Here is a 14,688-nt window from a genome sequence, read left to right as displayed (position 1 = left end):
CCTGCCTTCACCCCCTATCCCTTAATGCCCTGACTAATCAAGAACCTATCAACCTCTGTCTTAAATATACCCAATGAATTGGCCTCCACAGCCACCTGTGGCAAAGAATTCCACAGATCTATCACCCTCTCACTAAGGAAATCCCTCATCTCCATTCTAAATGGCTGTCCCTCTGTTCTGAGGCTGTGGTCTTAGACTCCCCCACCACAGGAAACATCCTTTCCATGTTCACTAAATTGAGGCCTTTCAACATTCGATAGGTTTTAATGAGATCTTCTTCCCCAACCCCACTCTCCCCATTCTTCTAATCTCTGGTGTGCACAGGCCCAGAGCCATCAAATGCTACTCATATGATTAGCCTTTCATTCCCAGAACCATTTGAACCTCCTTTGAACTCTCTCCAATGTCAGCACATTCCTTCTTAGATAAGAGGTTCACTTTGCTCCAAGTGAGGCCTCACTAATGCCTCATAAAGCCTCAACATTACATCCTTGCTTTTATATTCCAGTGCCCTCAAAATGAATGCTTGCATCGCATTTGCCTCCTTCAACACTGCCTCAACCTGAAAATGAACCTTTAGAGAATCATGCACACAAGGACTCCCACCTCAGATTTTTAACTTTTTTCTCCATTTAGAAAATAGTCTATGCAATTCAGATATGTTGGCAAAATTAGAGCACAGCTTGTGACAAGTAATGATTCATGCTGTGCGCTTTGGGTGGAACACAGTTTAGAATAGTCATTGCTGACTGTAAGCTGTATAGTGTGGTGCTCACCTTAGATTTCGGCACTTGGTTCTGTTGAAATGCTGAAGTATTTCAATTGCTAACATCTGAATTGAATGCCATTGCTTTGTCTGGTTTGCACATTTGGAAAACAAGAGTCACGCTGGAAGCAGTGAGCTTGGAATCAGGACTATAAAGCCACCCGGCACGTTTTGACCACATATAAAGCCGATGATTTTTGGGATGAGGTACACCTTGAAGACAGTGCATCTAATGTGCATGCAGCAGGTCCTATTTTGCTAGCAGAGCATCCTGTGCATCTGATACCTCCTAGTATGCATTAGAACAGAGGCTGATTTAACTGAGTTATGCGCAAGACAACAAATGTTGAGGGATAAGCGTGCATTGGACAAACAAGAGGAGCAGATGGAAGAACAGTTATGAGGAATGATGGAGCAGCTTAAAATGCAGTAAAAAAATTGCAGCCAAGATGGCCAAAGTGAAAGTCTTGAAGGCTTCAAGTGCTGTGGGTGCTAAATGTGCTCCAGCAGGACAGTTCTATGGTGAGAGTTCTGATGTTGACACGGTACAGAGAAAATCCAATATACTCAATGGAAGTGTGGATACCTTTGTTCCACAAATGTCTGAGCCACAAGCTTGGACCCCAAGGATTCAGGGTGTTCATTCTCAACCTGCACTAAGGAGGCACTCTGAACGTATGTCATATCCAATAGCACAAGGTGCTTCTGAGAACATTAGTTTACAGTGTGATGACAGCTGTGTTTCAGGTGATAAAAATCTAACTAGTGCTCTGGAAGCCATACGGATGCAAAAGGAAATAACAAGCTTAGTAATGAAACAACAACGCATTGCACCTCTGCCTAAAAGACAGATTCAAATCTTTGATGGCCATCCATTGCAGTATCATTCATTTATGAGGGCTTTCGAGAAGAGCATTATAGGCATAACTGATGATTGCGGTAACCGTCTCTATTTTCTCAAACAGTTCACCAGAGGTTACCTTGGAGAGCTTGTCAAATGCTGCCAGCGAGCCGGATTGGAGCAAGAATATTGAAAGGCCCAAGGATGTGGCCTGGATTGGGGAGCATGCCTTATGAGAATAGGTTGAATGAACTCGGCCTTTGCTCCTTGAAGCGACGGACGATGAGAGGTGACCTGATAGAGGTGTACAAGATAATGAGAGGCATTGATCTTGTGGATAGTCAGAGGCTTTTCCCCAGGGCTGAAATGGCTAGCATGAGAGGGCATAGTTTTAAGGTGCTTGGAAGTAGGTACAGAGGAGATGTCAGGGGTAAGTTTTTTTTTTTTTTACGCAGAGAGTAGTGAGTGTGTCGAATGGGCTGCCGGCGGTGGTGGAGGCAGAAATGATAGGGTCTTTTAAGAGACTCCTGGATAGGTACATGGAGCTTAAAAAAATAGAGGGCTATGGGTAAAGTTCTAGGTAGTTCTAAGGTAGGGACAAGTTCGGCACAGCTTTGTGGGCCAAAGGTCCTGTATTGTGCTGTATGTTTTCTATGTTTCTGTGTTTAAGCTTTACCACAGGAACATTTTCGTGATGAGTATAAAATTGCTGCAGCCTACATGGAAAAGGCTCTTTTTTTTTGGCCACATATCAAGTCAGAAGACATGAAAGCTCTTCAAGACTAGTCTTTTTCTTAGAGACCTTTGCAATGCCACAGATGAAGTGCAGGACATGTGTGAGATGGACATGCCTGCTAATATGATGGTTGTGCTAAAGAAACTGCCCTATATGCTTCGGGATAAGTGGAGAACGGTTGTCTGTGAACCGCAAGAAAAGCGCATTGGTAAGGTTACTTTCACCAACATTGATTTCATTGAAAGACAAGTAACGATTGCTACACACACAGTGTTTGGAAATGTATAAGATTCTACATTACTGGCAAAGGTGTGATCAAAACTAAGTCACAAATTCATTCTCAAGCTAAAGGAATCAGCTTTGCCACTACTGTGGCTGCGGTGAAAAGTGAAGCTAAAACTGAGCCCAGAACTGATGTAAAGGGTGCTTACTCAAAACAAGCCGTGAAGGATTTAAACACAGCAGCCAGTAACGCCCTGGTAACTAACAGCCTTACCGGGGCTGGTGATCATGATTGTAAACTCCCTCTAATTCCAGTTCAGGTGAAGTCCAAGAGTAACAAGCCGGTGCTTACACATGCTTTCCTAGACCAAGGAAGTGCAGCAGTGTTCTGTACTGTGAGCCTCATGAAGAAAGTCAACCTGACAAGAAGAAGAACACAAGCAAGAGAAAATCCACAAATGCTGGAAATCCAAGCAACACACACAAACTACTCCATAGCAGGCAACATCCTGGTGAATATCCTCTGCACCCTCTCCAGTGCAACCATATCTTTCCTATTGAAAACAGTACTTCACCTGTGGCCTAAATGTTTCATATGTTTGCATCATAACTTCCTTGCTCTGTTTTCTATAACTGGATAATAAAGACAAGTATTCTGCATGGCCTTTTAACCACGTTATCTGTCTGTGCTATGCTCTTCAGGGATCTTTAGACATGTACTTCCAAGGGCCCTACCACTTGTGTGTATAACTCTGCTTTATTAGTCCTTCTAAAATGAACTGCAACACATTTTTAAGATTAAATTCTACCTGCCGTTATTCAGTCAATCTAACCAACTCAGTAATTTTGTTCAGTAGCCAAAAGTTAATGCTTGTTGTTTGCAACAATGCCAATCATCAATTCGTTAACTAATTGTCTCTCATACATTCCCATCCAGATTGTTAATGTACGAAATAAGTATGAAGGAACCCAGCAATCATCCCTGTGACCATACCTATAGTCACAGGCTTCCAATCATCCTTTGCCTCCTGTTAGCAAGATAATTTCAGGTTCATTTTGCCACATTGACCGATTCACCAGGAATGACACAATCACTTGTGCAAAATTGTTGTGAGGCTTGCTTAGATTCTGCCAGATCACGCCAGGGCCATCAAAAAAAATTCCATTCCTCTCATCACCACCACCCCCATCCCACTTACCTCGAGAGACAGACAAGTGGGTAACAGTCAGGAGAGGGAAGGGCAGGAGTCAGATGTTAGAGAGCACCTCTGTGGCCTGTGGCTGTACCCCTTGACAATAAGTACTCCTGCTTGAGTACAGTTGGGGGGGGGGACAGCTTACCCAGGGGAAGCGACAGTGGCCACAGAGTCCGGCCCTGTGGCTCAGAAGGGTAGGGAAAGGAAGAGGATGGCAGCAGTGATAGGAGACTCTATAGTTAAGGGGTCAAACAGGCGATTCTGTGGACGCAGGAAAGAAGTACAGATGGTAGTTTGCCTCCCAGGTGCCAGGGTCGGGGATGTTTCTGATCGTGTCCACGATATCCTGAAGTGGGAAGGAGAACAGCCAGAGGTCATGGCATATATTGGTACCAATGACATAGGCATGAAAAGGGAGGAGGTCCTGAAAACAGACTACAGGGCGTTAGGAAGGAAGTTGAGAAGCAGGACCACGAAGGTAGTAATCTCAGGATTACTGCCTGTGCCACATGATAGTGAGTGTAGGAATAGAGTGAGGTGGAGGATACATGCGTGGCTGAGGGATTGGAGTAGAGGGCTGGATCATTGGGACCTCTTTTGGGGTAGGAGTGACCTGTACAAAAAGGACAAGTTGCACATGAATCCCAGGGGGACCGATATCCTGGTGGGGAGGTTTGCTAAGGCTATTGGGGAGAGTTTAAACTAGGATTGCTGGGGCGTGGGAACCAAACTGAAGAGACAGAGTAAGAGGCAGTTGGTTCACAAATAGAGAAAGCTTGGGAACAGTGCAAGAGGGAGGAGAGGCAGGTGATAGAGAAGGGACACGCTCAGACCAATGGTTTGAGATGTGTCTATTTTAATGCAAGGAGTATTATGAACAAAGTGGATGAGCTTAGAGCATAGATCAGTACTTGAAGCTATGATGTTGTGGCCATTACAGAGACTTGGATGGCTCGGGGTAGAAATGGTTCCTTTGAATGCCAGGCCTTAGATGTTTCAGAAAGGACAGGGAGGGGGCCAAAGGAGGTGGGGGTGTGGCACTGTTGATCAGAGATAGTGTCATGGCTGCCGAAAAGGAGGAAGACATGGAGGGATTGTCTACAGAGCCTCTGTGGGTGGAAGTTAGGAACAGGAAGGGGTCAATAACTCTACTGGGCATTTTTTTATAGACCACCCAATAGTAACAGGGACATCAAGGAGCAGATAGGGAGACAGATTCTGGAAATTTGTAATATTAACAGGGTTGTTGCGGTAGGAGATTTTAATTTCCCAAATATTGATTGACTTGTCCCTAGAGCGAGGGGTTTAGATGGGATGGAGTTTGTTAGGTGTGTTCAAGAAGGTTTCTTGACACAATATGTAGATAAGCCTACAAGAGGAGAGGCTGTACTTAATCTGGTATTGGAAAATGAACCTGGTCAGGTGTCAGATTTCTCAGTGGGAGAGCATTTTAGAGATAGTGATCACAATTGTATCTCCAGGAACTTGGAAGCATAAATTGGGAACAGATGTTCTCAGGGAAACGTACGGAAGAAATGTGGCAAATGTTCAGGGGATATTTGCGTGGAGTTCTGCATAGGTACATTCCAATGAGACTGGGAAAGGATGGTAGGGTACAGGAACCGTGGTGTACAAAGGCTGTTGTAAATATAGTCAAGAAGAAAAGAAGAGCTTACGAAAGGTTCAAAAAACTATGTAATGATAGAGATCTACAAGATTATAAGGCTAGCAGGAAGGAGCTTAAAGAAATTAGGAGAGCCAGAAGAAGCCATGAGAAGGCCTTGGTGGACAGGATTAAGGAAAACCTCAAGGCATTCTACAAGTATGTGAAGAGCAAGAGAATAAGGTGTGAGAGAATAGGACCAATCAAGTATGACAGTGGAAAAGTGTGTATGGAACCGGAGGAGATAGCAGAGGTACTTAATGAATACTTTGCTTCAGTATTCGCTACGGAAAAGGATCTTGGCAATTGTAGGGATGACTTACAGCGGACTGAAAACCTTGAGCATGTAGATATTAAGCTAAGGTAAGGACATGTTTGGCACAGCTTTGTGGGCCAAAGTGCCTGTATTGTGCTATAGGTTTTCTATGTTCTATGTTTTATGTTCTATAAAGCTACCCATCAACTGTTCAGTGTGAATTTTTACCTCTCACAAACTTCCCTTATACTCAATGTCAGTACCCTCTTTAAGTTCCCCACTGCCCACGTCCTGAGAAATGGGGTTACCATTTAACAGAAAGTGAACTGCACAACCACACAAATTCTATGCCACAAACACAGTAAAGAGCCTGTGTATTTAATAGCAAATGACTCCTCTTCTGACTCTGAAAACTGTTCACTGTCCATAAAGCAGGAGTCAGAAACATGACAGAACGTTCTCCACTTTCCTGGATGGCTGCAATAACACTCAAGGAGGAGGATACCATCCAGACTCTATTTATCTACATCACAGGATCATACGGTCACTGGGACTTGAACGTCTAGACTGAAGAGTGACTGAGACATGAAAGGTTTTTTTAGTATGATCACTCAAGCCAAGTAAGATGTTCTCCTAAAGGGGTTGTCAATTGGTGGGTCCTCAGGTGGCTGTAGTGGTTGATCCAGGAACCACATGTTCTCCTGTGGTGTGGACACAACTAAGTGGTGGCTATGGCGAGAGGTTGGGTCTTTTGATTGTTGATTCTCTCCTTTTCCAGCTGCTGCTTGGTGTCTGTGGTTCAGTGGAGGTCGCTGTCATGTAGCGCAGCTCCCTCTTGATCAGATTTCCTCCAGGTGCATCTATTGAGTACAGTGTCTTCCCACTTTTTAAAAGTAATGCTGATTTTTTTCAGGCTGATTTTGATGTTACCTTTGAAGTGTTTTTTTTTTGCCTACCAAGGGCTCTCTGACTTTCCTTCAACTAGGAATAAAGGATTGTTTGAGCAGACATGAGTTAGGCATCTGGATGATGTGACTTATCCATCGGAGTTGGCGTCGCTTTATCATGGTAGGGAGCCAGTTCATGTTGCCCTCCTCCAGTACGATGGTATTTGTGAATCTGTTCTTCCAGCTGATCCTCAAAATCTTTTGTAAGCATCTTTGGTGGTACTGTTCCAGACCTGTCAGATGTCTACTGTAGATGGTCCATAATTGAATCCCTTACAGTAATGTAGGAAGGATGACTGTTCTATATAACAGAAGTTTTACTTGGACCTGTAGGTTGCTGTCTTTTCCTTAAAGACTCTCTTCTTTAAGCTTGCTGAAGCTCCAATACCACTACTTAGGTGGTGGTTGAGCTCTGAGTCAATGTCTGCTTTTGAGGAGGGAATGCTGTCATGGTAGGGAAAGTGGTCTACATTTTCAAGGGTGATATCATCAACTATTATGGAGGGCTGAATAGATGGCTGGTTTGACAGTGGCTGACGTAGGACCTGTGTCTTTTTTATATCCAGGACAAGTCCTAGTGCTCTGTGTGCCCTAACAAAGGCATTCAGGATGCATTGGAGGACTTCTTCAGAGTGTACTGCAATGGTGTTGTCATCTGCATACTGAAGCTCCATGATAAAGGTGGTGCTGACCTTGTTCTTAGCTTTGAACTGGTTGAACTTGGACTAATACAGAACACGATTCTTAGCTTGGAAACAGGCATAACCAGAATAATATCTGCCCTTGTTCGCTTTCCAAATGGAAGTCGCAGCAGTGACAGCGAAGAAGGCTGACCGTTCCCCTTACTCAGATAGAATTGCACAGAATAATCGTAGAATCCTGGGAAGGATTAAGTAGAAGCCAGATAACATAGCATGGGAAAGCAAAGCATCCTGGGAGTATTGTGGCCTAATATTTTAATAAGTCATGAAGGGTAGAAAAACCAGCTAAGTAATAAATATATTTATCTGAGAAAGTTACTACATGACCATGAAGTGAAGCAACCAAGAGGAGCTAACACGTTCTTTCGAATGTGGTTGGAAACAAGTGGATATAACTGTTTTAACAGTTACACCTACTAAATTAGTCTGCTCATATACCTATATATCCTAAACTAGAGTACACACTGATGTACCCCTAACCTGTAGATGAACTGTTAAAACAGGTGAAAGGTGATAAGGTTAGAGAAAAGGGCAATGTTACAGCAATCTTTCTCTTGCTGCCATAAAAGAGATAGATAACTAAGGTACATAAATTTAGGTGAGATGTGAAAGATTTAAGAGGGATCTGAGCGCCAGTATTTTCACTGAGAGGGTGGTAAGTATATGGAATAAGCCACCAGAGTTGAGCCAACTAAATTTAAGAGAAATTTGGTACAAGGAGGAGCGGGGCTTCAAGAGATAATGGGCTGAATACAGAAAATTGGGACAAGCAGGGTGAGCACTGTACATGGAGTCATTGGGCTGAAGGACTTATGCTGTATTGGTCTATAACTCTATAAGTGATGAGTAACTATCTTAAAATGTTGTTTCTAGGCACATGTGTATGGTGATGCGAGGTGTGCAGAAAATGAATAGCAAGACAGTAACCAGCACAATGCTTGGAGTTTTCCGTGAGGATCAAAAGACACGGGAAGAATTTCTCACACTGACAAAGGAGTAGAAGAATCATTTTCAAAGTAGAACTCTCTTCAATTTTAGGGATACTTCTGGCCTGTCATGAAAAGAGACTTGCAGTGAAAATTCAAAGACAATTGATTCCTGCACTGATTAAATAGATTTAATTCATCTACTGTAATTCAAACAATTGACCAATGTTTTCCAAAAATACTGTGTTTGCGTTTTTAAACTCTGTTTTAGTGTTTTCCCACCATACCTGAGCGACATATAATGCATTATCTTCTTTGTGTGTGATGGTGATTCACTTTGTACCTGTCAATATCCTTGTTGTGACTAACTGTATAGTTCTGCAATTTCAATTAGCATTCTAAAAAAACTATCCCTAATCTTTTAGAAATTTATTTTTAATAATACAGTAATTATTAAACCAACAGAGCTGGCAGATTACTTTATTAATCACCAAGCTTTAATTTCAGGCAGTAAAGATATGGGGAATGCACTGTGTGTCTCTTCAGAAATCTAATCACATTTATTTCTCTCTTTTTCAAAGTTCAAAGCCAGGGTATGCAATGGACTTTCACTTCTCCTATCTGTCCTAACTGATAAATCAGAAGTTTCCTCTCTAATGGCTTCAATGCTCTTGATGTGAACCAAATTTCTAATTTTCTATTAGATGGATACTTTATTGATCCCAAAGGAAATTAGTGCCACAGAAGCATTACAAGTGGACAGATGTCAGAATAACAAATATTAGAAGAGAAGCAAGAAAGAATAAAACATTAAAAAAATTAAGTTACCTCAAACAGTCTAATAGGTGGGGGGTCATCACTCCCCCAGTTATAGGTTGACTCATTATAGAGCCTTATGGCCTCAGCTAGTGCTCTTTGGAGCAGCACAGTTGTATTAGTCTGTTACTAAAAGTGCTCCTCTGTTTAACAAAGGTGGCATGCAGAGGGTGAGAAACATTGTCCAGAACTGCCAGAATTTTCCAGAGGGTTGTCCAGTTTGACTCCTACAGCAGAGCTGGGAAACACCCAAATAGCTTTCATACTGTATGGAAATACATCTTCACTGTGTACAATTCCAATTAAAGCACATTTTGAGGGATCAAACAGAAGATGCTTCATTTAAATTCAGTCATTCTGAGCAAAACTGGAAGTTTTTGACTTTCTGTACGTACATTAAATGCTCTGTTTTTAACGAGGACAAAACAGTAAGAGAGAAAATTGTTTTATTATTCTCTTTAACAATATTTTTTAAGTGATTGAGAAGTTTTACTTTTTTATTTGTATGCAATTATTGAGTGTGATGTTCAGATATACACATGTATTGCAAACCTGCTAAATTCTTGTTAGTAATAGCCAGGAAAATGGGATAATCAATCAGCCGTGATAGAATAGTGGAAACTTAATGAGCCGAATGGCCTAATTTTGCTTCTATTTCTCATCATCTTATAGTCTTATAAACCTACATGTGCTGAATTACTGAAACAACATACCCCAGGGATCATCGTTCATTTCCAGACCGTGTTGAGTTAGCTAAGCAGTCATCAGCAATCCTGAGGTAGTGAAAGGAAAACTTAGTGAGGTTGTGAACTTCGGGTCATTATACTGTACGTTGATTCAAATTCAATTCCTCCAGCATTTTGTGTGTGTTGCTCGGTTGTTGTATGGGCTAAATATATCCACATTCTAGACTGATGCATAAAGATGACAGCTTTAATGGAGAATAGCTGTTGCCATTGTCAATGTAGCTCAATACTCAACAAGCATGCACACCTCTTGGGGTGGAATAATGGAGATAAAGATTAGAAAGAAAAGAACATTTCTCATGTGGTGAATAATAATCTAGCTACACTAGTAATTTGTCTGCAGTGCTGCAAATTTAAAATAATGGCTGTTGATAATTAAAAAATCAATGCATTTACTGGTGTTGTAGCATAAGATGGATGAAAACAAATAATCAGCCTCAATTAAGTAAGTGACAAAGAAAATCGTACACCTCTGTCTTATTTGATTTGTACTAGTCCCCCACACGTTACAAATAGATTTCAGCCACAATATGGTCTCATTGACTCCCTTGTCCAAATACTTTGAAGATCTTAGGAACATATTTAAAATAAATTCATGTCTCCAACAAATTATCTAAATTATGGATTAATATATACTATAACAGTAATTTCATGTTATTTTGCTCTTACTAGTTGTAATATTATACATTACATCACTACAAATCAGATCAAAAATACAATGCTCACCTCCTTTTGTACAAAGTTTTATATTAACGATACATATTTCCATTTTTACTAGATCATAGCCTTTTATCAGCTGAGTAATCTAAATCCAATGCTAATATTTTACTTCATACTTTATACTTCATAATACAACAGATTTTGAGACCAAGAGTCTGTGGAATGGAAGTAGCATTTGTGAAACATGACTAAAGAACATCCCAAAGTGTTTTACAATCCATGAAGTTCCTTTTGTAAGATAGCCGTCAACTTGCACGGTGTAATGTGAGAAATCATTAGGTAGTCTTTGTTAGATATCACATAAGGAACAGGGTAGTATAATAGGGAGAATGCCCCTACTTGTGCTCTGGACTCTTTTTCATATACCTGAGAGGGAACCAAAGGATAACAATCTAATTTACCTTTCATATGTAACGGAGTGTCCTCTAAGCTAAGACACCAGATATAAATATAAAATATATACAAAAGATAATGGTACTCATGTTTTGTAACCCATGTCATTTTTCAAAATGACACACGATGTGGCCTTAATAAGTTCTAATTGTATTATGTAAAATATCTTGAAATATAAAAATGACACAAACATTTCATTATTCTGTTAGCCACTATCACTTAAATGTTTGTATTTCTGCTGCAGATACGTGATCACACAATTTCTTATGTATTACAGTACTAAATCACTGATTTTTTAGCCTTGTCACCCTTGGAAAGTCTTTTAATTTTAAATCTACCATTTCTGTATACTTGTGGAAATAATTTGTGCCTTTTTAATTTGTGCAATAGGGAAGAATTGTTATGGGGATTGTTTCATATATCATTATTTTAGGAAAAAATGTAATATAGAATTTGTTTTTTATTTTGCTTCTGCTTGACTGTAACAATGTTGAAGTGAATTACTAAAATATATCAAAATATAAGTTGCTTCTCTTAACCAAATGATTTTTTTCATGATTAATAAAATTAGGATAATATTGTTAACATACTTCTCAATTTTATTGGGCAAAACAGACTTACTGATGGGATGTTCTGTATTTCGTAATCGATAAAATTTTGACATTGTACAATAGACCACTATTCTTTTCCTAATTTAATACTGACCAATTGGACAACCCTGTGTAAAAATGAGAAGAGATATTTCTTTCAAATCTGTTGCATACCAATATCACAGAAGACAGTACAGTTTCTACAGTGATCTTGACAAAGACCGAAGCTTCAAAACCCATATTATAGTCTCTGTAGGCATGAAGAATCTATACTAGGTTTCATTTTAAGTGATTGCAGACAGAGTGGGAATAGAAATTAAAAAAAGAGAAAAGATTAGCTTTATTTGAAACATGTACATTGAAACATCAAAACCCAGTAAAGGGAGATTGCTATCATATTATGATCAGACTCCTAGGTGTTTCTGTACCTTAAGATCGCTCGTCAAATCCAGTTGTTCATAGAACACCCGATCCAGAATAGCTGATTGCCTAGTGGGCTCAACCACAAGCTGCTCTAAAAAGCCATTTTGTAGGCATTCTACAAAATCTCTCTCTTGGGATCCAGCACTAACCTGATTGTCCAAATCTACCTGCATATCAAAATGCCCCATGACTATCTTAACGTTGCCCTTTTGACATGCATTTTCTTCCACATCCTGGCTACTGTTTGGAGGCCTGTATGTAACTCCCACCAGGTTCTTCTTGCCCTGCAGTTTGTTAACACTACCCATAAGAATACTACATCTTCTGATCCCGTGTAACCTCTTTCATTTTTTCAGCAACAGAGCCACCCCACCCCTTCTGCCTCCCAGCCTATCCTTTTGATACAATGTGTATCCTTGGATGTTAAGCTCCCAAATGTAATCTCCTTTCAGCTATGACTCAGTGATGCCTACAACATCATACCTGCCAATCCCTAAGTGTGCTACAAGATCATCTACCTTATTCCATATATGGTGTGCATTCAAATATAACACCTTTAGTCCTGTATCCATCAACCTTTTTGATTTTTTTTGCCCTTTACACTGCAACTCATCCAACTAACTGCAATTTTGCCCAATCATCTGCTTGTCCTTCCTCACAGTCTCACTACACACCGCCTCTCCCTGTAAGCCAACAACCCTAGCACTCAGGTTCCCATCCCCCTGCCAAATTAATTTAAACCCTTCCCAAAAGCTCTAGCAAATCTGTCCGCAAGAATATTGGTCCCCTCAGGTTCAGTGTAACCTGTCCCCATGAAGGGATTCACAGGATTATCTCCCCCTTCAAATTCCATTCCACCACAACCTAAATTTCCACTCTCAAAAGAGGATCACTAACTTAAGTTTGCAAGCACAAAGGATATGGTGGGAGGATAGAAACTGGCAACATTTTCTTACAAAAAAGATAGGCTTGGAATACCTCAAGTAGAGAAATTATAGTCATTTATTACCCTAGCTGGCATACCATACTGCTCAAGTACTCTCATATCTACGTTCAATATCCAGCATAACCTAACTGACATACCACACTGCTTAAGTACTCTCATAATCTACTATCAATATCCACCATATACAAGACTGCGAAAGTCTTAGGCACTCTCAATTTTTTAATGTGGTTTCAGATGGTGTGGCCTCCACAGAGCCCTGATCTCAACATCATCAAGGCTGTCTTGGATAACCTGGAGAGACAGAAGCAAGCAGTGCAGCCAAAATCTGCAGAAGAACTGTGGCAAGTTCTCCAAGATGCTTGGAACAACCTACTAACCGATTTCTGATAGAATTGCACAGTGTATCTAAGAGAATTGATTCCGTTTTAAAGGCAAAATGGTGGTCACACCAAATATGGATTTGATTTACGTTTGTAGTTTCCTATTGTTTACTGCTCGTTATAGTATTTTTTGACATTTTGAAACTTTTCAAATTCATTATTTTTGAAAGCAACTTTGCTGTACAGAATTTTTTTTTAGCTGTGTCTAAGACTTACACACAGTACTGTACAGACATAGAAAAATAGAGGGCTATGCGGTAGGGAAATTCTAGGCAGTTTCTAGAGTAGATTACATGGTCAGCACAACATTGTGGGCCGAAAGGCCTGTATTGTTCTGTAGATTTCTATGTTTTCTATCACCCGGATATCAGGTTCTGCAACAGTTGTCGGTTATAGACAAGGATTCCATTCTGCCACAAATACACTAATTGGGATGGTACCCCAGGAATTTTAGGGCTGAGGTACCTTACCAATATTTAATTAAGTGATAATACTGCTGAAAATGACTGGATAATGGGGAAGCAGTGTAGCAAATTAGAGATACTGGCATCACTATCAACTCTATGCTCCTCACTGTCATCAACTTTCGTACCATCAGCAAACATAATATTTCCTACATTCATATACAAATCATTAACGTATATGGCAAATGATAAACACAGGTCACAGGCTTCAATTTATAAAAGCAGCCCTCCACTATCATTTCTGTTTTCTGTTACCAAGCCAACTTTGTATCTAGTTTAACAACTAGCCTTGGATTCCATGGGCACTAACCTTGTGGACAACTCTTCCATGTATGATCTTATCAAGGGCTTTACTTAAGTCCACATAAACAACATCAATCACACTGCCCTCATCTATATATTTCACAAATCTCAATCAAATTAATCAGAACAGAATGTCCTTCCAATAAAGCTATGCTAATTATCCTTGATCAATCCTGGCCTTTCCAAGTGTGGATTAATCCTGTTGCTTGACTTTTTTCCAATAATTTCTCTACCACTCTCATTAGACTCACTATAATTATCTGGCATATCCTGCTGCCTTTCTTTAGTAAGGGAACTATGATTGCTAGGCTCCAATCTTCCAGCACTTCAGGGCACTGGCAATTTTCTTGCTTGCTTTTCATAGATGGCTGAGCTACATCTTCTCAAGAGATGTATACACCTTCATACTCTAGAATATATCCAACCTCATCCGTGATACATATTATATATGCAAGTATATTGCCTTTTCTCTATTGAATTCAGAAGTTTTCACTGAAGACCTCTGTTGTCATGTACAGATTGTCCCTTGCTCTGGTTACCTACTTGTTCTTAATGTATGTACAAAGTCCATGGAGATGTTTCCTTAATCTTGTCTGTTAGTGATACTTCGTGGCCCCGCTTTGTTCTTTTAACTTTTCCCCCTGCAAATTCAA

General features: G+C 40.3%; 1 protein-coding gene across 1 annotated transcript in view; it reads left to right on the top strand.

Moving 5' to 3' along the window:
- Positions 1 to 11,463, top strand: part of gch2 (GTP cyclohydrolase 2) — a 45,873-nt gene extending 34,410 nt beyond the window's left edge. The window contains exon 6 of the mRNA XM_072267047.1: positions 8,202 to 11,463. Coding sequence (XP_072123148.1) covers positions 8,202 to 8,328 — 127 coding nt within the window. The 3' untranslated portion in view covers positions 8,329 to 11,463. The remainder of the gene's footprint in view (positions 1 to 8,201) is intronic.
- The last annotated feature ends 3,225 nt before the right edge of the window (positions 11,464 to 14,688 follow it).

The sequence above is a fragment of the Mobula birostris genome, chromosome 8, assembly GCF_030028105.1.
Source record: "Mobula birostris isolate sMobBir1 chromosome 8, sMobBir1.hap1, whole genome shotgun sequence".
Taxonomy (NCBI): Eukaryota; Metazoa; Chordata; class Chondrichthyes; order Myliobatiformes; family Myliobatidae; genus Mobula; species Mobula birostris.
This window is presented reverse-complemented; position numbering and strand designations above follow the sequence as displayed.